Below are 23,558 nucleotides of genomic sequence, written 5' to 3'. Positions count from 1 at the left end.
ACAAAGGTCTTGTTAAGCCAAACTTAAACACTTCGAAGTTGCCATCTCATTTCAACACCTTGTTATGTGTCCCAACAACTGTCAGTCACACCATTCATTGCTCCAATCCCTGCAGTTGTTTCCCTGGTTTCCTCTATGGTTACCGTCTCCTTGGCTACTCCACAGGACCGACACGCAGGCTGAGATCGACCTGGTGTGCCAGATGGCCAAGGAGTCTGGGGCGTCGGATGCCGTGCCGTGTCATCACTGGGCTCGGGGTGGCCGTGGCTCGGTGGAGCTGGCCCAGGCAGTGAAGCAGGCCGGCAGTCAGCCCAGCCACTTCCAGTTCCTCTACAGCCAAGAGGTGAGAGACAGACGCCCCATTGCACTACGACATCTAGCCTCTAGTTTACACTTCTAAACGCTAATCTGGAAGTACTGGAAAGTATGTAAGCTAAATAGACAAACTTGTCATGTTTCTGCAGACCCTGCTGGCTTGTGATATAAATGGGTGCAGGAATTTGGTTCCAATCATTCTAAAATGTCCCGACCATAATTTATTGATCTACAACACTTAACTGACACTGTGCTTTTGTTGAGCCTGCAAGGTCGGGTCACATTTATTTCACCAGTAATGTTAGCTTTACAGTACATGGGGAGCTATGCAGGGTTGGGCTCAATTTAGATTTGAAATTCCAATTCAATTCTTGAATTTACTGATGAAGTGAAGAATTTACGTTGAATTCAATTTTAATTTCAACAATCTTCAAGATATTGAATTGGACTGTTTGGATTGGAATTCATGCACATGGAGTTCAAACCATGCAGCGTAAAAATGTATTTGTATATTTCCAGTATAGCTATGCTGTCTGAACTGAGTGACATGATCAGCCTGAACCCCTGAGGATTTAGAATTTGTGGAATTGTTGGGCATAATGTTGAATTGGGAATGGAATTATTAGGAACGTTGGACTTGAGAGGAATTTAATTATCTCAGAATTCAGAGATGGACTGACGGATGGACTTTGAATTGAACTAAATGGAATTTACAGAGTTGGAATTGAATTAGTGGAATAAACCCCATCTCTAGTTCACCGTGAAGCTATTGCAATGAGACACAATGCTAGCTTGTATATGTGTAAGCACTGGGTGGTGGTTAGTATTAGCGTGGTGCAGCACTGACCTGTGATATTAATTGTTTGGGGCTTGTTACAGGGTCCTGACACACTCATTCCTCTGAGCCCTGTGAGAATGCTGTGGTCAGGGCCAGGGGCATAGGGGTGTGTGTTACTGTGCTACTGTATCCTATTCAGTTCCTCCCTGTGACCCTATGAACAACCCCTATACATAAAGCCTGTTGCATGTGGCGGAGTAGGTCCAAGTGGCCTTTCCTCCGACCCTTTCCCTCCTATGCCTCACAGAGGAGGTGTGAAGACTTGCCAAGAACGGGTCTGCTTTGGCCAAACCATACCAGGTGGTTACTCACATGATGAAAGAGGCGGACTGGCCACCTGCCATTTCAGGCAAATGCCAGATGGGCTGGTCCATTTATAGCCCAGTGGGCCTGTCTGACTTGGGTTTTATGCGCAAAATTATCATTCTGGCTGCTAATGGGGGCCTCAAGGGGAAAAATGAGCCAGTGTTTTAGAAATACCAGGGCTGGCTTCTGGTCCCAGTGTTCCCCTGCGTGATGAGTAACCTTGCTTGAGACCTGAAGACTTGAGCACCCCTAGTCAGTCACCTAATCATGACTCAGTTTGTCTGTGATGTGTACGCCGAGGAACTTAAAACTTACTACCCTCTCCACTGCTGTCCCGTCGATGTGGATAGAGGGGTGCTCCCTCTGCTGTTTCCTGAAGTCCACAATCATCTCCTTTGTTTTGTTGACGTTGAGTGTGAGGTTATTTTCCTGACACCACACTCCGAGGGCCCTCACCTCCTCCCTGTAGGCCGTCTCGTCATTGTTGGTAATCAAGCCTACCACTGTAGTGTCGTCCGCAAACTTGATGATTTTCGTTGGAGGGATGCATGGCCACGCAGTCGTGGGTGAACAGGGAGTACAGGAGAGGTCTCAGAACACACCCTTGTGGGGCCCCAATGTTGAGGATCAGCAGGGTGGAGATGTTGTTACCTACCCTCACCACCTGGGGGCGGCACGTCAGGAAGTCCAGTACCCAGTTGCACAGGGCGGGGTCGAGACCCAGGGTCTCGAGCTTGATGACGAGCTTGGAGGGTACTATGGTGTTGAATGCCGAGCTGTAGTCGATGAACAGCATTCTCACATAGGTATTCCTCTTGTCCAGATGGGTTAGGGCAGTGTGCAGTGTGGTTGAGATTGCATTGTCTGTGGACCTATTTGAGCGGTAAGCAAATTGGAGTGGGTCTAGACTGGGATAAGGGTTGATTGAATATGTCCGTAAACACACCAGCCAGCTGGTCTGCGCATGCTCTGAGGACGCTGCTGGGGATGCCGTCTGGGCCTGCATCCTTGCGAGGGTTAACACGTTTAAATGTTTTACTCACGTCGGCTGCAGTGAAGGAGAGCATGCAGGTTTTGGTAGCGGGCCGTGTCAGTGGCACTGTATTGTCCTCAAAGAGAGCAAAAAAGTGATTTTAGTCTGACTGGGAGCAAGACTTCCTGGTCCAACACAGGGCTGGTTTTCTTTTTATAATCCGTGATTGACTGTAGACCCTGCCACATACCTCTTGTGTCTGAGCCGTTGAATTGCGACTCTACTTTGTCTCTATACTGACGCTTAGCTTGTTCGATTGCCTTACGGAGTGAATAGCTACACTGAAGGTATTCGGTCATGTTTCCGGTCACCTTGCCCTGGTTAAAAGCATTGGTTCGCGCTTTCAGTTTCGCATGAATGCTGCCATCAATCCACGGTTTCTGGGTTGGGAATGTTTTAATCGTTGCTGTGGGTATAACATCGCCGATGCACTTTCTAATGAACTCGCTCACCGAATCAGCGTATTCGTCAATGTTGTTGGACACAATGCGGAACATATCCCAATCCTCGTGATCGAAGCAGTCTTGAAGCGTGGAATCAGATTGGTCGGACCAGTGTTGAACAGACCGGAGCGCGGGAGCTTTCACTACACAAGCAAGTATTTCGCATTTCGCTACACTCGCATTAACATCTGCTAATGTTCTGCTAACCATGTGTATGGTTAAAATTTGATTTGATTTGATTCTTGTTTTAGTTTCTGTCTGTAGGCTGGAAGCAACAAAATGGAGTCATGGTCAGCTTTTCCGAAAGGAGGGTGGGGGAGGGCCTTATATGCGTCGCGGAAGTTAGAATAACAATGATCCAGGGTTTTACCAGCCCTGGTAGCACAATCGATATGCTGATAGAATTTAGGGAGTCTTGTTTTCAGATTAGCCTTGTTAAAATCCCCAGCTACAATGAATGCAGCCTCAGGATATGTGGTTTCCAGTTTACATAGAGTCAAATAAAGTTTGATTGTGACGAATCACATCCCATAGATGCTCAATTGGATTGAGATCTGGTGACTGGACAGACCACTGCAGTCCGCTGAATTCACGGTCATGTTCACAGAATCATTCCTGGACAGTCCTAGCTTTGTGCATGGGGCATTATCCTGCTGGAAAAATACATTTGCATATGGATATACTGCTGCCATGAAGGGATGCACCTGATTGGCAGTGATATTCAGATATCCTGTGGCATTCAAATGTTGCTCCACTTTTATCAAGGGGCCCAATGTGTGCCATGAAAACACACCCCACACCATCACACCACCTCCAGACTGCAATGTTGACGCAAGGCATGATGGATGCATGTACTCGTGGTTTTCTCCATACCCTAGTACTCCCATCAGTGTAAAACAAACGGAACCGGGATTCATCAGACCAGCTAATGTTTTGTCCAATTTCCCCTTGTTTTTCTTCCTTAGCCCACTGCAACCACAGTTTTTTGCTGAAATAAGTGGAATTCTGTAAGGTCTTCGGCTGCCATACCCCATTCGTGCTAAGGTACGACGAGTTGTGTGTTCTTTTATGGGTCTTTGGGCACCAGTACTGTATTGGTCTGTCAGTTCTTGACGCACTCAAACCAGTGCGCCTGTCACCTACTACCATACCCCATTCAAAGGCACTTTAATATGTTGTCTTGCCCATTCACCCTCTGAATGGCACAGATACACAATCCATGCCTCAATTGTCTCCAGGCTTAGAAATCCTTCTTTAACCTGTCTCCTCCCCTTCATCTACACTGATTGAAGTGGATTTAACAGGGGATATCAATAAGGGGATCATAGCTTTCACCTGGATTCACCTAGTCAGTTTTGTCATGGATAGAGCAGGTGTTCCTAATGTTTTGTACACTCAGTGTATATTATAATATTGTCTTTGTTTCTCAAAATCATTGTAATGTGGTTAACCTTAAAAATCCAAATCAAAACGATTCAAATCTAAAAGATTGAATTCAACCAGGGAGCACCCTTAGATCATGGAAAGCGATGCAGTTGAATCATTCCCACAGTTAATGGCAAGGCCTGCTACACTATGAAACCACACACTATTGCAGAGACTTTGATATTACCGACCCAAACTGATATGGTGAAAACAATGTGTGGGGAGGCCGAGGCACAGAAACTCACATTAATACCGTTGTCGGATAACACTGTGAAACGAAGAATTTATGCTATTGCTAGCAATCAAGAGGAAAGAAACTCTTGACTGAACGACTCAAACTCAAATCTTATGCTCTCCAAATGGCTGTTAGCTGTGAGGGTCAAGATGCTTTTGACCAGATGGGACTCCATCTATGGCGGGACTCTAGTTATGAATGTGTCTCCCTCTGCCATATGGACACATTTATATGATACACTGAGAGCAACTGGAGGCAAAAGAGCTGAGCACAGAACTGAGATATACCCCAGCAGATAACTACATCAAACCACAGCCACTGCACAACGCCTGTTCACAAAACTATGTGGAGATATGGGATCAGAGCATGAAAATGTTCTATTTCACACTGAGGCTTGGTGGTTATCGACGGGGAGTGTTCGAAAGATTTTTCACATTAAGAACGGAACTGTGTCATTCACAATGGGTTAAAAAAACAACTGACTTGGTTGACTGTCTGTGTCAGGAAAATAACAGAAAACAGCATCAGTAAGTGTCCCACATGAGTGATGACCGCTCACCTCCAATACTTGGAAGGGCACTTTGGGACTTACTTCCCAATCCGTTGGACTGTGGTCCTGGCTCAGTTGACATGCTGGTAAGTGAAATCGAACAGCTGATCGAGCTGTCATGTGCCCGAATGCTGCGGATAACGTATTCACGGGTCACTGAGGAGTTTTGGTTCCTGACTCGAAGGGAATACTCTGCTCTCTCCCTCTAAGCATTAATGCCGCTTTCAAAACAACTGAGAACTCGGAAATTTCTGACTTCCGACTGCAGTGCGTTCAAGACAACTGGGAACTCGGAAATAAATGTTTAACTGTTATCCAACTCCGAATTCCAAATCGGGAACTCTGGCTTCTTTCCGACTTTCCAATCTAAAGATCACTGACGTCATAACTTCACCCCCTATTTTTCAGATTTCCCAGTTGTCTTGAAAACACCATAAAAGGTCATGGTAGACTACCCTTAGCCAGCTCATATCTGTGTGAAGCTGGATCCAGTGCTTGTCTGCATTAAAACCCAATATAGATCAGGGTTGGATCTGACAGCAGATATGTGGTGCGTACAGTCGACCAGCCCCCCCCTATTTTGTACACTGCATAACCAAAACCAAAAGTATGTGGATACTTGCTCGTCAAACATCTCATTCCAAAATCTTGGGCACTAATATGGAGTTGGTCCCCCCTTTGTTGCTAAAACAGCCTCCACCCTTCTGGGAAGACTTTCCACTAGATGTTGGACCATTGCTGCTGGGACTTGCTTCCATTCAGCCACAAAAGCATTAGCTAGGTAGGGCACTGATGTTGGGCTGTTAGGTCTGGCTTGCAGTCTGCATTCCAATTCTTCCCAAAGGTGTTCGATGGGGTTGCGATCAGAGCTCTGTGCAGGCCAGTCAAGTTCTTTCACATCGATTTCAACAAACCATTTCTGTATGGACCTTGATTTGTGCAAGGAGGCATTATCATGCTGAAACAGGAAAGGGCCTTCCCCAAACTGTTGCCACAAAGTTGGAAGCACAGAATCGTCTAGAATTTCATTGTCGGCTGTAGCGTTCAGATTTCCCTCAACTGGAACTAAGGGGCCTAGTCTGAACCATGAAGAACAGCCCTGGACCATTATTCCTCCTCCACCTAACTAATTGTCTTTATCTGTTTTGGAGGGCAAGGGTTGACTGTTAGTCAGGCAATCTAATTTCAAAATAAAAAACTGAGAGTATCTTTTACTGCACTATTTCTGTCCCTCCTTAAATTGCATGTGGTGCATTTTGACTTGACCACAAACTCTCTTGTTGTTTCTGAATTTATCACGTTAGACAGTTTGGTTAGAGACAGTTTGCCCTGTTCTGTGAAGGGAGTAGTACACAGCGCTGTACGAGATCTTCAGTTTCTTGGCAATTTCTCGCATGGAATAGCCTTAATTTCTCACAACAAGAATAGACTGACAAGTTTCAGAAGAAAGTCCTTTGTTTTTAGCCATTTTGAGCCTGTAATCGAACCCACAAATCCTAATGCTCCAGATACTCAACTAGTCTAAAGGACAGTTTTATTGCTTCTTTATTCAGGTCAACAGTTTTCAGCTCTGCTAACATAATTGCAAAAGGGTTTTCTAATGATCAATTAACCTTTTCATAAATAATAAACTTGGATGAGCTAACACAACGTACCATTGGAACACATTAGTGATGGTTGCTGATAATGGGCCTATGTACAGTGCCTTGCGAAAGTATTTGGCCCCCTTGAACTTTGCGACCTTTTTCCACATTTCAGGTCTTCAAACATAAAGATGTAAAACTATTTTTTTTGTGAAGAATCAACAACAAGTGGGACACAATCATGAAGTGGAACGACATTTATTGGATATTTCAAACTTTTTTAACAAATCAAAAACTGAAAAATTGGGCGTGCAAAATTATTCAAGCCCCCTTAAGTTAATACTTTGTAGCGCCACCTTTTGCTGCGATTACAGCTGTAAGTCGCTTGGGGTATGTCTCTATCAGTTTTGCACATCGAGAGACTGAAATTTTTTCCCATTCCTCCTTGCAAAACAGCTCGAGCTCAGTGAAGTATGCAAGTTCTCCAACTTAAAAGATGAGAGAGGCCTGTCATTTTCATCATAGGTACACTTCAACTATGACAGACAAAATTTGAAAATAAAAATCCAGAATATCATATTGTAGAATTTTAAATTAATTTATTTGCAAATTATAATGGTGGAAAATAAGTATTTGGTCAATAACAAACGTTTATCTCAATACATTGTTATAAACCCTTTGTTGGCAATGACAGAGGTCAAACGTTTTCTGTAAGTCTTCACAAGGTTTTCACACACTGTTGCTGGTATTTTGGCCCATTCCTCCATGCAGATCTCCTCTAGAGCAGTGATGTTTTGGGGCTGTTGCTGGGCAACACAGACTTTCAACTCCCTCCAAAGATTGTCTATGGGGTTGAGATCTGGAGACTGGCTAGGCCGCTCCAGGACATTGAAATGCTTCTTACGAAGCCACTCCTTAGTGGCCAGGGCGGTGTGTTTGGGATCATTATCATGCTGAAAGACCCAGCCACGTTTCATCTTCAATGCCCTTGCTGATGGAAGGAGGTTTTCACTCAGAATCTCACGATACATGGCCCCATTCATTCTTTCCTTTACACGGATCAGTCGTCCTGGTCCCTTCGCAGAAAAACAGCACCAAAGCATGATGTTTCCACCCCCATGCTTCACAGTAGGTATGGTGTTCTTTGGATGCAACTCAGCATTCTTTGTCCTCCAAACACAACGAGTTGAGTTTTTACCAAAAAGTTATATTTTGGTTTCATCTGACCATATGACATTCTCCCAATCTTCTTCTGGATCATCCAAATGCTCTCCAGCAAACTTCAGATGGGCCTGGACATGTACTGGCTTAAGCAGGGGGACACGTCTGGCACTGCAGGATTTGAGTCCCTGGCGGCGTAGTGTGTTACTGATGGTAGGCTTTGTTACTTTGGTCCCAGCTCTCTGCAGGTCATTCACTAGGTCCCCCCGTGTGGTTCTGGGATTTTTGCTCACCGTTCTTGTGATCATTTTGACCCCTCGGGTGAGATCTTGCGTGGAGCCCTAGATCGACGGAGATTATCAGTAGTCCTGTATGTCTTCCCTTTCCTAATAATTGCTCCCACAGTTGATTTATTCAAACCAAGCTGCTTACCTATTGCAGATTCAGTCTTCCCAGCCTGGTACAGGTATACAATTTTATTTCTGGTGTCCATTGACAGCTCTTTGGTCTTGGCCATAGTGGAGTTTGGAGTGTGACTGTTTGAGGTTGTGGACAGGTGTCTTTTATACTGTTAACAAGTTCAAACAGGTGCCATTAATACAGGTAACAGAGGAGCCAGAAATCTTGCTTGTTTGTAGGTGACCAAATACTTATTTTCCACCATAATTTGCAAATAAATAAATTAAAAATCCTACAATGTGATTTTCTGGAAAAAAGATTCTCATTTTGTCTGTCATAGTTGAGGTGCACCTATGATGAAAATTACAGGTATCTCATCTTTTTAAGTGGGAGAACTTGCAGAACTTGCACAATTGGTGGCTGACTAAATACTTTTTTTGCCCCATTGTATGTGTATCTGTGCTACGTGCGTGAAACTCCTCCATGCCTTAATGTCCCATGTTTGAGTTCCTGTCTTTGGGAGCCCATCCAGAATCGGAGGAAAAAACATCAGCTGGTTTGAGTTAGTGAGTTTGGAATGTGACTTTGTTTAGCTGATCCTGTTATAGAGACCATGCAGGGTTGTGTGTGCCTGTGTTTGCGCGTGTGTCTATGTGCCTGTGTTTGTGGGCTCACGTGCATTTGCGGGTGTGTGTGTAGGTTCATGGAGCCATTTCTTGTCTCTCTGATTAGCGCTAGCATCATGTAGTGGAGTTCTATTTCCTTAGATGACTGGCCAGTAGAAGGGGTTACGACCCTAGGTTAGCTAAGGCCTTCTCAGGAAGAACAATACATACTGTATTCCCTAGGTTGTTTTTAGTTGTTACTCTCCTAGCGTTTGTCTACTGATTTTAAATGTGACAGAGAAAGACCTTTTTAAAGGTAGAGTCAGCGATATGACGTAGATGCAGAAAGTAAACAGCATAGTGGGTCAATTTCCGCAACAACTAAGAGCTTTGAAGAGTGAGGCTCAACTCTGCTGGTTTGGTGCCCTGGCTACCACACTGTGACAGTGTTAAGCGAACCTGTGCACATGCGTAGACACTGTGTGAGAGCAAAGTCCTTAAGGTTTTAGTTCCTTTTGAGACTAAATGTCTGTTTCCCATAGGTTCCGGCTGAATACTGTCCTATGTCTTCTGTCCTCCCAGACCCCCATAGTGGAGAAGATTAGGATGATAGCCCAGAAGGTGTACGGGGCTGATGACATCGAGCTGTCTCCAGAGGCCCAGGCCAAGATAGACTATTACAACCAGCAGGTGAGGTCACCATACCATACTACACATGATCTATTGAAGCTTTTACATAGTCAATCTATTGAAGCTTTTACATAGTCACTTTCTCATGCACCAACACGCACACGTACACACACTGAATTAATTCAGTTGTCTAATTATGTTCATGTGCTCCTGCCCGCAGGGTTACGGGAAGCTTCCAATCTGCATGGCCAAGACCCACCTGTCCCTGTCACACTTGCCTGAGAAGAAGGGCACGCCCACTGGCTTCACCCTGCCAATCAGAGACATCCGCGCCAGCATTGGGGCAGGATTCATCTACCCATTGGTGGGAACGGTGAGTGGTCTGGATTCTGGAAGCACAGAGACTTAGTCTCCATAGGGATTTATGGCCGGGTTAAGCCATTTTTACATGAACACGGTCTCAGTGACCCACTTTTGGTTCTCAATGTGTCTCATGTGGTAGAGACGGGAGAGAGTCGCAGTGTGTATGAAGTGAATATGTCTGTGACTATTCTTTTGTGTGTGCGTGTGTGTGTGTGTGTGGTTTTCTTTAGTGTCCCTTGTGTGTTTTTGACCCTGCCCAGATGTGCCTCCATAGGTGTAGTCCCTCTAACCAGAGTTCTGGCGCCAGAAATGCCAGGAATTTCTCTTAACAATGTGTGTGTGTGACTTACTCTTACATTGCTGCTCTGAGAAATTCAAGAACATACGCGTAAAAATAAATAAATATGTAATTCCCTCTCGTACAGTTCTCAGTTCAAACATTGGTCAGTTAGGGGCCTTCCAAGTGGCGCAGCAGTCTAAAGCACTGCGATGCGGCGTCACTACATACCTGGGTTCGATCCCAGGCCGTGTCGCAACCAGGAGACTAATGAGGCAGCACACAATTAGCCCAGCGTCATCCGATTTTGGGGAAGGTTTGGCTGGCCGGGGTGTCCTTGTCCCATCGCACTCTAGTGACTCCTTGTGGCGGGCCGGCCGCATGCACACTGACTTCGGTCTTCAGTTGTATGGTGTTTCCTCCGACACATTGGTGCGGCTGGCTTCCGGGTTAAGCGAGCAGTGTGTTAAGCGAGCAATGTGTCGAGAAGCATTGCAACTTGGCAGGTTCTTTTTTTCGGAGGACGCATGGCTCTCGACCTTCACACTTCCCGAGTCTGTACGGGCGTTTCAGTGATGTAACTACCAATTGGATATCACGAAATTGGGGAGAAAAAGGGGTCAAAAGAAAAAAAATATACATTAGTCAGTTAAATCTTTCATCCGAAGCTCTGCTTTCAACCTTTCCTTTCGACCCTGAACACTCTCTGTCATTAAGGAAGTTGCTAGACTTCCTTAGCTGCCCACTGAAAGTCTTATCGCATACGCAGACACACTGGGTTTCCGTGTGTGTCTATCTATTATCCTCTACTCTCCTTTGGATGTTCCTCTTCTGAACTGGACTTAACCCCAGACCTTACAGATAACCCCTGTGCTGGGTTGGGCATGATGGGCTTGGCTGGATGTTGGCAGTTGTTGGTCGTACAGGAAGTTGGTCCCCCACTGTTTCCCCGGCATGCTGGGTAGGGGCGGCCGCCGGTCGGTAGGACGTCTATCCAGCCACCCGCCTCCACCGCTTTGATCTGCTAGGGCCTGTGTAGCCATCACGACCCTTGAACTATGACTCCTGACCTCAGAGGGAATTTACTAGCAGCTCCTTGAACTTTTTCGTCTGGCCCATAGTCTCCTCCTGGCGTCTGATTAGATCCATGTCTAAAGGGCTAGGAGATTAGTTCCTGTAATGTACTGTCTTTTAGGGTGGTTGAACTTGACCTTTTATTATTTTTATTAAATTGATGTCTGAATTCATTGAAGTGCTTTGATCCCAATAAGTAGCTTTAGACTACTGTGTAAGGCAAGTGAGCGTTACGGCAGCCATCTGTACATTTGGGGGTGTATCCTGTAGGTTTTCTTAACACGTGCCAGAGTGTTGATCTGACACATGACTGTTTTTGATGTTTGTTTGTACAATATGCTTGTGTATTAGCTAGTTACTCGAGAGAATGTTTTGTCTGGGAGATGGGTTGCTTTCGCTGCACCTGCCTTTGTGAGCACGAGACCCAATGTAAGCAGTGAAGCAGGGATGGCACACAGTTTAATTAGCACTGTTGTGGTTGTCATGTCAGTTTTGTGTCACCCTGACCTCAGGGTCATCTCGCTCTCTCTCGCAGGTGGAGAGATTTGACCAACTGAAGGCCCCGCGGGAGTAAAGAGGGGGAGGGGGAGGGGCAGGTGAAGGCCTTAGTTGGGTGAGGAACCAGGAAGGGGCTGATGTCATTTCCCAGATATGTGAGGGAGGGGTCACAGGGAAAACAATAGGTCTCTGTGGAATCCATATCCCATTAGAGCAGAGGTGTCCAACCAGGGACTTTTAATACATACAGTACCAGTCAAAAGTTTGGACACACCTACTCATTCAAAGGTTTTTCTTAATTTGTTACTGTTTTCTACATTGTAAAATAATAGTGAAGACATCAAAACTATGAAATAAGCAAAAAAAAAAGTGTTAAACAAATCAAAATCTATTTGATTCTTCAAAGTAGCCACCCTTTGCCTTGATGACAGCTTTGCACACTCTTGGCATTCTCTCAACCAGCTTCACAAGGTAGTCACCTGGAATGCATTTCAATTAACAGGTGTGCCTTTTTAAAAGTTAATTTGTGGAATGTCTTTCCTTAATGTGTTTGAGCCAATCAGTTGTGTTGTGACAAGGTCGGGGTGGTATACAGAAGATGGCCCTATTTGGTAAAAGACCACGTCCATGTTATGTATGGCAAGAACAGCTCAAATAAGCAAAGAGAAATTACAGTCCACCATTACTTTAAGACATGAAGGTCTCCTCTTTATCAAGCACAGAATAGCTGGAGTTGATAGATCCTGTTCACTTGTCCAGCTGTTCCTCTGTCACCTAGAGGTTATATTTAGAGAGAGCTAAAAGTAGCTATACGCAACGCACAACTTTTGACCAGGAATTCCAAGCTCTGTTTTGATTTGTGTAGTCCTGACAATTCCAATATTGTAGAGATGTCAAAGGAGTGTAATCCATGAAATATATAGGTTTCTAATCTACAGGTTCTGTCTGTGAACTCCCAATGCACTCGCGATGACGTCCCAATCAAATGTGAAACTGTTGAAAATGTTAAGTACACCATAAACTAATATGCACACCAGCCTAAAGCCTCACATCTTATAATTTAAGCTTTTTGTTACAATTCCCCCCATGAGAAAGGCAGTGCGTCTGTGGGTTGTCAAAACTCCTGTAGCACTTCCCTGGCTGAGGTCAGAATAGGATAGAATGGACTTTTTTGGTCTAAGGCACTGCATCTCAATGCTTGAGGCGTCACTACAGACACCCTGGTTCGATTCCAGGCTGTACCACCACCCAGCCGTGATTGGGAGTCCCATAGGGCGGCACGCAATTGGCCAGTGTCGTCTGGGTTTGGCCAGTGAAGGCCGTCATTGTAAATAAAATGTGTTCTTAACTAACTTGCCTAGTTAAATAAATGTTGCAGTTAAGTTGTGCTATTCGCCCCTTAGCTCCTTAGAGACCCCTACTTGCAGCAGGATGTGGTGTGACGGGTCATATTTACCACTGTGAACTTCTCACTTAAGGAAGCACACACTCACACAGGTCAGAGTTCAAAGCTGCCCCCACTCATCTCTTTATTTATTTGCACCAAAGAAAACAAGTGATAGACAACAATACACAAAAACTAATTCAAACAAAATAACAGTGTTGCAGGTTGGAAGCTCAAGGGCTGATATGAAAACCACACCACAAAATAACAGTGTTGCACGTTGGAAGCTCAAGGGCTGATATGAAAACCACACCACAAAATAACTATATACAATACATAAGTACAAAAATAAAAAAGGTTTGTTAAAACATAACAAAAACCTGCTAATTATAAATTAATTTGATCAGTAATCACAAAAAAAATGTATATTTGTTTTGTTTAAATGTGAGTGTGTGAGAGTTAGGCAATGTGGAGGAGATTACTGAGTAGTTTGGTTCATCAGGCGGACTCCCATTCTTCACTTGAAGTTAGGCCCGTCAGTCAGAAAAGCACTAACACACGCTGGCCTATCTGTTTACATAGCATCTCTGAGTCATTCAGATGTCGATCCACACTCACACAGACAGACAGAGTACCATTTGTTTCACCTCCAAATCATATTAGCCATTATGGGTGGACACTGTCTCCACCATGATGAATTATCACCAGTCTCTGCGAGGAAAAGTAGATATGACTGGCTAAGGCCAGCCAGAGTCATGGACTTGGTTAATTTAAAGATGAGAGAGAAGCCGCGTCAAGATTAGTCACTGTGGTAGGAAGAGTAAAATCAATTGGGTTTTTGTGGTATTTCGTAGTATTCCGAGTTAAGAGCCCCAACCCCTCTCCAGTGCAGTGGAGGGGTGTTACGCAGTGATAGAATAAGTGCTACATTGTCGGCCCCAGGGTTTTCCCGGACAATGGCGCATTGTTTGGGAATAATGGAGAGAATTTCTTGGCAGAGCCAGGACTCCATCTTTAGCCACAGAGCGTCCGTGTTTTGCGTGTTCCGACAAGTTCCCCGGCTGCCTCAGGAGTATGGGACCAAAGGAGAACAGCACACCTATTGTCACTACTTGAACCGTATCTTCTCCATCAACCTCTTCTACCTTCCCTCCTCTCTGACAGTTCATTATTTTAGTCCTGCTTTAACTCTGCTGACAGGACTGTTTATGACCTCTTCTGTCATTTGTCATCTGTCATTGGCAGTGTTATGTAGCCACTATGATGCAGGTTCACATTAAGTGTTACCATAGTTTTTTTTTTACTATGAAGTGTTAATTAAGGATCTGATCCTTTTAAATTTTCTCCTAAAATAACATTCCCAAATCTAACTGCCTGTAGCTTAGTCCCTGAAGCAAGGATATGCATATTCTTGATACCATTTGAAAGGAAACACTTTGAAGTTTGTGGAAATGTGAAATTAATGGAGGAGAATTTATTTTTATTTTACCCTTATTTTACCAGGTAAGTTGACTGAACACATTCTCATTTACGGCAACAACCTGGGAAATAGTTACAGGGGAGAGGAGGGGGGAAGAATGAGCCAATTGTTAACTGGGGATGATATAACACATTAAATCTGATAAAATATAATACAAACAGAGGGTCAAACTGTAGAACCCAGTTCCTACATTTGAATATAAAAATGGATTTTATCAAACAAAACTATGCTACATTTTATCTCTGGGACCCTCAGGATGACAAATCAAGGCAAGATTACTGAATGTAAGAACATTATTTACCTTCAGAGGTGAATGTATCAAACCAGTTGCCGTGATAAAAGTGTTTTGTTGTTGTGCACTCTCCTCTAACAATAGCATGGTATTTTTTCACTGTAACAGCTACAGTAAATTGGGGAGTGCAGTTAGATTAACAATAATTTAAGCTTTCTAATTATATGTTGTTAAATGTCTATGTCTTGGAAAGTTTGCTGTTACTTACAGCATCATTCTAGTCACATTAGCGTATGTTAGCAACGACCATCCCGGTATAGGTTTTTAATACCGAGTAGTCACTAGGGACAACTAAATTACAGTGGTAGTCGCAGGTGCATTACACATGTAAATTCAAAATAAAAGAGGACAAGTGTCTCCCAAGTCCAAAATTGTAACAAATTGGTTGTTTTGGATAAATAAACCATTCTCCATATTGGAGAGATAATCATTCTTTCCAGGGTGTTTTCAGAGCAAGTCCTATTGACCATAGGGAGACTCGTGACTGTCCATTCACATGTTCTCCTCTTCAGGTCCATGATTTCATTATGCGTAATTCCCCTGCCTCATGCCAGAATAACATTTAAGCAGTCAGTTGATTTTAATTTACTCTACCTCAGGATATCCTCCTAGGCTCTCCATCTTCTCTCTGTTAAGCCCCACCCCCAGTCAAATTGAGCTGTTTAAAGTTCTTAGTGCTCTGTGACACTGTAGCTGCTCCAATCCAAAACTGCTGCAGTGCCCGTTTGCCGTAATGACTCACCTTCTGAGGTCTGGTTGAACTAGATGCTCAGTCCCTTCGTTTCTGTAATTCTGTGTCAAAAAGTGTAGTGCGAAGACAGGTTTTTGTTTGTAATGGAACCGCACATGTTATTGCAGAATGAGTGTATTCTCTTCCGTTAGTGAGAGGAACGCTCTGTTCTACTGGGCAGTTAGCCGTCTTCTCCTCGCCTGCCCCATACTCCCAGTCATACCCTCATTTTGACTCTTTCCTTGAGGGCCAAAGCTGTAAGTCCCAGGGTAGGTCTCTGATTGTGTGTCCTTCCACTATGAAGACAACAACCTAGATACTGTAATGTTAAGGGATAATCAAGGGGCAATGCGTTCTATGGAAAATAATGCACAATGTGGAAGGTGTGGCATTAACCTTCCACGGCGTTGCATAATCTTCCAGAAAACACATATAGCTCTCAAGTTGATTATCCCGCTTATACCAATGCTATATTTGTGGCTAAGAAATGTGTTCATTTGACATCAGAATGAAATGTGTTCAACATCCACTGAAGTAGCTAGCAAGTTTACTAGATAGCTACAATAGTTGCCTTGGTAACCAAACAAACTTGTTAGCTTAGCTAACCAAACCATCAGTCCTCCTACAGTAGCTTGCTATTATGAAAATCAAATTCAACTATGCCAATAATGTTTTCAATTCGACTTTTGCTTTAAAAAGCAGCTCAGATATAGAACATGTAAAAATGTACTTCATTGCTGTTGAATTATACCGTGCATTATTTAAGCAAAAGGCACGAGGGGGTGTGGTATATGGCCAATACCACAGCTAAGGGATATTCTTATGCAGGACACAACGCGGAGTGCCTGGATACAGCCCTTAGTATATTGGCCATATATTGTGGTATATTGTCCATGTAACCCCCCATGGTGCCTCATTTGCTATTATAAACTGGTTACCAACGTAATTAGAGCAGTAAAAATATTTGTTTTTGTCATACCTATGGTATATGGTCTGATATACCACGGCTGTCAGCCAATCAGCATTCAGGGCTTGAACCACCCAGTTGATAATGAATTGTAGCAAGCTGAATTATCTAACGTCATTGGCAGATATTTTTCTTATTTTTTACCAACAAAAGGCTTAGTACAAGTAATTTATCTTATTTCAAGATATTTTTTCAAGATAATTTACCTTATTACGACGATTAAATTACGTGTATTAAGCCTTTTTAGGTTAAAAATAAGAAGGGAAAATGATCAACCTTTGGCACTCAATTTCAGCTATTTAGGCCTGCTTAGAATGAACCTTTTGCAGTGCAGCTCTACAGTTTCCTAGGGCAAGGTTGTTTCGCTGCCAGAGGATTTTGACCTGGTTTGGTGGAAATGCATAGCACCTTGTCTCTAGCCATTTTGTGCCGGGACCATGATCTCCTACCTTTCCCCCCTCTATTTTTCGGGCTGGTCTAGTTTGGTTGGTTTACTTGGAATTTAAATAATGTGATGTCAATTTTTTCGACACTCACATCGGGACAAAGAACAGAACCATTGACCGCTGGAAAGACACCACAGTCCTTGTGATGGGTGGTCAACCCATTTGGCAATCACTCTCTGAGTCACATAGATGGGAGTGTAGAAGTAATAGGGAAGCCCCTACCTTCATCGTGATTTGATCTCCAGCAGACTGAATTAAATGAGTTTGGATTGTAGTAATTCAACATCAGATCAGTTATTTCATTATAGAAAATATTTTCCAAACCTTATATCCCACTCTTCATGAGTTACCATTGAGCAACTGTGTTGTGGTGTTAGGAATATGCATTATGCAGTTAACACACAATCTTGTCATTTATAGCAGCTAGAGTTTTTATGGTTGGTCTGGGAGAGGTTTTATTTAAAATTCTATGTGTGCTAAATACCAATAACCATATAGGCCTGTAACTTTTCCTCTTGATTTGATTTATTAGGATCTCATTAGGGAAAGGGGGATACCTTGTCAGTTGTACAACTGAATGTATTTAGCTGAAATGTGTCTTCCGCATTTAACCCAACACTCTCTGAATCAGAGAGGTGAGGATGGCTGCCTTAATCAACATCCATGTCTTCGTTAACCGACGCCAATGGTGACAGCTGGTCTTACTGGGATCAGCTCTTGGAGCTGAAAGATGATTGGCTAAATGAAAAATACTTCCGGTGTTGTCACGTTCTAGCCTAGGCAAGGCTAAGTTGTATATTTAGTGTCGTTTAAGGCTCTTGTTAATTTGACTTGACCTGTTTAAGTGAATTTGTTTAATGGCTCAGAAGTCTAGTTTGTTTCACCATGTAACTTCAGTGTGAAACTGCAGATGAAATATTTTCTAAGTTTTGTCCATCGCTACAGATGAATGTATGGGTCTTCTATGAAGAGAAAGTTGTGATAGCTACTGGAATAGGTTAATCAGATCGTCCTGAGATAGGACTATCTGTACTTTGACTGTAGTGGATCACAGACAGTAAAACAGTAGTCCTGTTATTTGTTAGAGAATCTACAAGAGACATCTCTATTCCGGGAAAATGGCTGTTCACATAGTTCATCTGGACTGTAAAAGATCAAGTCTGGACTAATCATTCTAGTTTATCCGCCTTTCCAACAACCTCTCACTTGTCATCCTCTCCATTCTGCTCATCAATAACTGTCATCCCAACACACATGACCTGATCCATAGCATCTCAACAGAGTTCTAATGACACATGCATGACTCCCAAATAGGGTTGCAAAATTCCTGGGAACTTTCAATAAATTCCCTGGTTTTCCAGAAATCCTGGTTGGTGGATTCCGGATTTCCTACAGTTTCCCTCCTGATTACAGGAATCATCCAACTGGGATTTCGGGAATATTGGGGAATGTATTGAATGTTCCCAGAATTTTGCAAGCCTACTCCCGATTAATAGTGCTTTGGTCGCTTGAATTGGTCAAGTCAGCTGGCTGTCCCTGTTGGCCACTTTGCAAATCGGCTATGGTAGTTGACCAATCAACTCCTTTTTTCTCTCACTGAGCCCCACCCCGTCTGACCTTAGTCTCCCATTAAATTTGATTTAGTTGAGTTATTTTTCTTAATCTCCTGTCAAAATTACATTAAAATGTTATTGGCTCTCATGCGTCACTGCTGGTTAAGTTATTAGAAATCCAGCTCTCTGAGCTAGAAGAATACACTACAGTAAAGACCAGAGGCTGCACTGCTCAGGGCGGTCTTATAGACTCCTTTTAATGTTTGTAAATCGCTGTTAAACATTTGAATATGTCCTGTTATTTTCAATAATTTAATGTATAAAATGTATGTAAACTCATGAATCGAAGACTCAATTGGGAACTGAAATCAAATTGAGTCAACTCAAAAGGAAAGCAAGTAATTCTTTAATTTTACCTGCTTTCACAAGTGATTGCTCAATATAATGCACAGATGACTAACTTGCTCTTTCTCTTCCTCCTCACTCTCCCCCCCCCCTCTCCCCCTCAGATGAGTACTATGCCAGGCCTGCCCACGCGACCCTGTTTCTATGACATCGACCTCGACCCAGTTACAGAGGAGATCACTGGGCTCTTCTGAGCATGCTTCAGAACAATCACCCAGGTAAAATAGTATTCCATTCAAAGCATTAGGAGCCCATTTTTATTTCCATATTATATATAGCTGAAAATGCTGGTCATATTCATTTTTGACATCTAAATCGATCACACGTTTTGGCCAAGTCACAGTTATAGATGTTGCTGTATAGCACGCCATTCATCTTATTCTGATTAATTTAAGTAACGTTATTGTTGGCATTTAGATTTTTAGCCAATGGTGCCTAAAACACTTTTACTGAAATGAGAGGCTCAGAGGTGTAGCTGTTGCCAAGGTTAAGGGCTGTGGCTGTCGCAAACAATGTCTTTACAGTTCTAGTAAGCCAGATGGAGAAATGATTATCTTAGCTACATATGAATCAGTCTGTGTATCTGTGTTGTTTCCACTGCCACAGTAAGCAACAGTCTCGTTATATCCCGTCAGACAACACTGCTACATTTTCCCTGTGAATTCAGTCAGTAGTGAACCAGTTTGTAAATGCTTATGTAGTCTATCTGCCACATACCATGTAGGGTAGGAACGTGATGATGTCTATGAAACTGAATTAATGTGTTGTTGTAGAGCGCTCATACAAGAAAGGTGCCGGGTAGGAACCTGATGTTTATTTAACAGAATTCATGTGTAGCATGTCCTTCCTCTGAGTGGCTCACTTGGTGTGTGTGTGTGTGTGTGTGTGTGTGTGTGTGTGTGTGTGTGTGTGTGTGTGTGTGTGTGTGTGTGTGTGTGTGTGTGTGTGTGTGTGTGTGTGTGTGTGTGTGTGTGTGTGTGTGTGTGTGTTAAATATTGCCTCAGCGTCAATACACAGTACTCCTCTGGATATTTTCACTCAGTGTTATTCCCTATTCACTCAGCACCAAGGCTATGGCCCTAGATTTAGAGATGCACTCAGTCAGTCACTCAGTCACTCTCTTCTCCAACGTTCTGATTTTCTCTCCTCAGGCTCTGTGAAAGACCCTCCTGCCCTGTAGGGAGCTTGGCGAGGAGGAAGAGCCCTACACCCTCCATGGAAGATGCTTAACCCTTCTAATGGCACTTCCTACCTACAGGGTTCCACAACGCCACTGCAAAGGCGGGGGTCACTCTTTTGCACATCAACGATATTAAACCAAATAAGGCCTAACCATGCTGTATTTCTGTTAACTGTAACCCCTTAAAAATGAGGGAAAAGATGTTGTTACTTTTTAAATTTGTTTACTGAGATGAACGACTATAATATCTCATGTCGTGGTGCTGGTTTTATTGTTTTCATTTGTCTTAATGTGGCTTAATATGCTTTTATTTAGTGTAATGCAGTACAAGTGCTCATGTATTTATGCACTAAAGTTGTTTTAAATGTGGTTATCTAGCCTCGTCTAACATTTCTTAATCCACTACATCCTGCTAAATGTCACAGGGTGGCTGTTACACAGTTTGGTGACTAGCTGACGCTCTACTTCTACTTAATGCTGTTTAATTAGATGGATTATGGAAAACCATTTTTTTCTACCATATAACAACTGTGCCTTTTTAAAATAAACTATTTTATTTACTCTACAGTTCTGTTGTCTTATTTAATTTGTTGTCTTTTCACACCCATCAGGTGAGCAGAGACCATTCCATCTGCTGTTTGGACACAGACCTCTTCCTGTTATCACAGGGCTCTGTCAGGAGAGCCTCCAAAGCAAGCACAATGGCTATTTTTGGTCTGGGTTAAAAATGTACATATGCAGAACAGCTGAATACACTCACTCAATCACGCGCACAGTCAAGTATACTCACTAATGCATGCACATGAACCTAGACATGTGCAACCAATCAACCACAACAATGCCAAAATGCGTAACAACAAATTTACTCACACATATTTAGTGTTTAGCCCTCGATGGTCCTGAAATCCAGGCCTCAGAGCCGGCCCCTTCACAGGTCCCGAGAATGTCAGCTCCGCCTGTCAGGATCTAATGTTTGTGTTGCTACGTGGTTCCTGTGTACATGTGTGCTTTTGACGTAGCTGGCATACCACACCTGCTAGGTCTGTTATTGCCTCTGTTCTCTGGGGTTTCTCTAAGTACAGTGTGTGTGTGTGTGTGTGTGTGTGTGTGTGTGTGTGTGTGTGTGTGTGTGTGTGTGTGTGTGTGTGTGTGTGTGTGTGTGTGTGTGTGTGTGTGTGTGTGTGTGTGTGTGTGTGTTCCACTGTCAGAGGGAAAAGAATGCACTCATTCATACTGAGGGGGCTGTAATTGTGTGTGTGTGTGTGCATAAGTACATGTACTGCTGGACTTAACCTCTTTGTTTTGGGGTGATGACAAATTCAAGAGCTTTAAATCATAATCCATCTCTGTCATAGGATTAAATTGCACTGGTCAGTCTGAGTTGTCAAATTGGGTTTGTTTATGCGTAGTGTTAATCCTGAGTCAGTCCAATTTGATTGCAATAACTTGTCATTTACGTTATCAAATAAAACAACTTCTCCCGAGTTACATACATGTAGATACTGCGCTATGACTCAGTATTCTGTGTTTAGTTTTAGTTTAATTTTAGTACCAAGGACAGGTCCTACATATTTCTTAATGTATCCTTAAGGATCAGTACCACTTACAGGTGTGCGTGGATCAAGAAGCTTAACTATCTGACAAACTGTATGTAGCCTATTTGACCCATGTTTGCTTTACATAGGTTTGTCCTGGTTTTCCACTGCCCTTACAGCCTAATGACAGGATCACCTGGGCCAATTAGGGTGTGTTTTGCCCCATGAAGTTGTGTACGTGGCATCCCTGCTGTACCCATCCCATACGGCAGGCTACGTTCCTTAGCTCGCTCTAACTGGCTCAGTCAGAAACAGGCTCGAGTCACCACCACTCTCACACCCACCAGTGTAAAAACCGTTCACTCTAAATTGTCATTAGAAGCTCACTACATTCTTCCCCACAACACATTCTAGCTACCCCCTTTACCTACCCTGGCCATACACACTCACCCCCATCTTCCCTGTCTTCCAACATATCCCCCTTCTGTTCTCCCAGCCCACTTTCCACCTCTCGTCCCCCTGTCTTAGTTCACTGACCCCCTCTTTCCTCCCATGCTTCTGTCCACTCAGTGCCTCGCTCTCCCTTGTCCTAACCATATCACCCCTTTCTCCCCCCTGTCCAATCCCATTCACCTCTATCATCCCCTGTTGATGCCCACTCACCCTCTCTACCTTCCCCTGTCCTGGCCCCTTCACCCCCTCCTGTGACAGGGTAGCAGGGTGCTGAGTGCTAGTCAGCAGGGTGAGGCTGAACACACATGCCTATTGTTCATTGCCAAGTAAGTTATTTTGTATTACGATAGACAAGATGTCTTTGGAGAGGAGCCCGGTATTGATGCCCGTTGTCTTGGCTGTATGCACGTAAGTGTGTGCGTACATGATTGTGTGTGCGCTTGTGTGAGATGCCCTTCTTAGAGCAACAGCCAGCAGTTGGTTGGTTGATGTCTCATTAGCCTTGACCTCGACATCTTCGGTAAAGACTTACACGTGAATGACATTCCCCCTCCTCCCCCACCATCACCCATCCTCCTCAACCCTCCCCCCACCCTCAAGCCTCCCCCATATTTTTGATGACATCAGAAGTTCCTCCTGTGGGCATGGTGAAGGTCGTCCAATGACGGAGTCCTTTAACAACACAGCCACCCTGTGGCCCAGGACCAAGACCCTCACCATCAGTCCAGTGTAAATATTGTATTCTCTCCAAGGATGTGTTCTCTGGAGAGCAACCACACAGTTTCTGTTAGCCAGATGTGGACGTATTTTCTCACTGAAAGGATTCTGAATGTTGTCTTGTTGAATTTATGTATTTTCTTTCTTTCTTCGACAGTCAGTTTTGGCTCATCTCTGTGTGTATGTGTGTGTGTGTGTGTGTGTGTGAAGATCAGCTCATGTATGGTTAATAAGAAAAGCATCAGGTCAGAAATTGCCATACACTACATGACCAAAAGTATGTGGACATCGGCTCATCGAACAAGGTGCCCCCCCCCTTGGTTGTGTCGTGGCGGAGATCTTTGTGGGCTATACTCGGCCTTGTCTCAGGATGGTAAGTTGGTGGTTGAAGATATCCCTCTAGTGGTTTGGGGGCTGTGCTTTGGCAAAGTGGGTGGGGTTATATCCTTCCTGTTTGGCCCTGTCCGGGGTATCATCGGACGGGGCCACAGTGTCTCCTGAACCATCCTGTCTCAGCCTCCAGTATTTATGCTGCAGTAGTTTCTGTCGGGGGGCTAGGGTCAGTTTGTTATATCTGGAGTACTTATCCTGTCCTATCCGGTGTCCTGTGTGAATTTAAGTATGCTCTCTCTAATTCTCTCTTTCTCTCTCTCTCGGAGGACCTGAGCCCTAGGACCATGC

The 23,558-nt window shown here is 43.7% G+C and overlaps 1 protein-coding gene across 2 annotated transcripts in view; it reads left to right on the top strand.

Annotated features, from left to right (window-relative positions):
• The window catches only part of mthfd1l (methylenetetrahydrofolate dehydrogenase (NADP+ dependent) 1 like), an 86,557-nt gene extending 65,818 nt beyond the window's left edge, over positions 1–20,739 (top strand). For both annotated transcript variants that reach the window (XM_064991294.1, XM_064991293.1), the window contains exons 23-27: positions 166–343; positions 9,476–9,583; positions 9,744–9,896; positions 19,097–19,210; positions 20,144–20,739. In XM_064991294.1, coding sequence (XP_064847366.1) covers positions 166–343; positions 9,476–9,583; positions 9,744–9,896; positions 19,097–19,186 — 529 coding nt within the window. In that variant the 3' untranslated portion in view covers positions 19,187–19,210; positions 20,144–20,739. The remainder of the gene's footprint in view (positions 1–165; positions 344–9,475; positions 9,584–9,743; positions 9,897–19,096; positions 19,211–20,143) is intronic.
• Positions 20,740–23,558: the final 2,819 nt, after the last annotated feature.

This window comes from Oncorhynchus masou, chromosome 16 (assembly GCF_036934945.1).
Source record: "Oncorhynchus masou masou isolate Uvic2021 chromosome 16, UVic_Omas_1.1, whole genome shotgun sequence".
NCBI lineage: Eukaryota > Metazoa > Chordata > Actinopteri > Salmoniformes > Salmonidae > Oncorhynchus > Oncorhynchus masou.
This window is presented reverse-complemented; position numbering and strand designations above follow the sequence as displayed.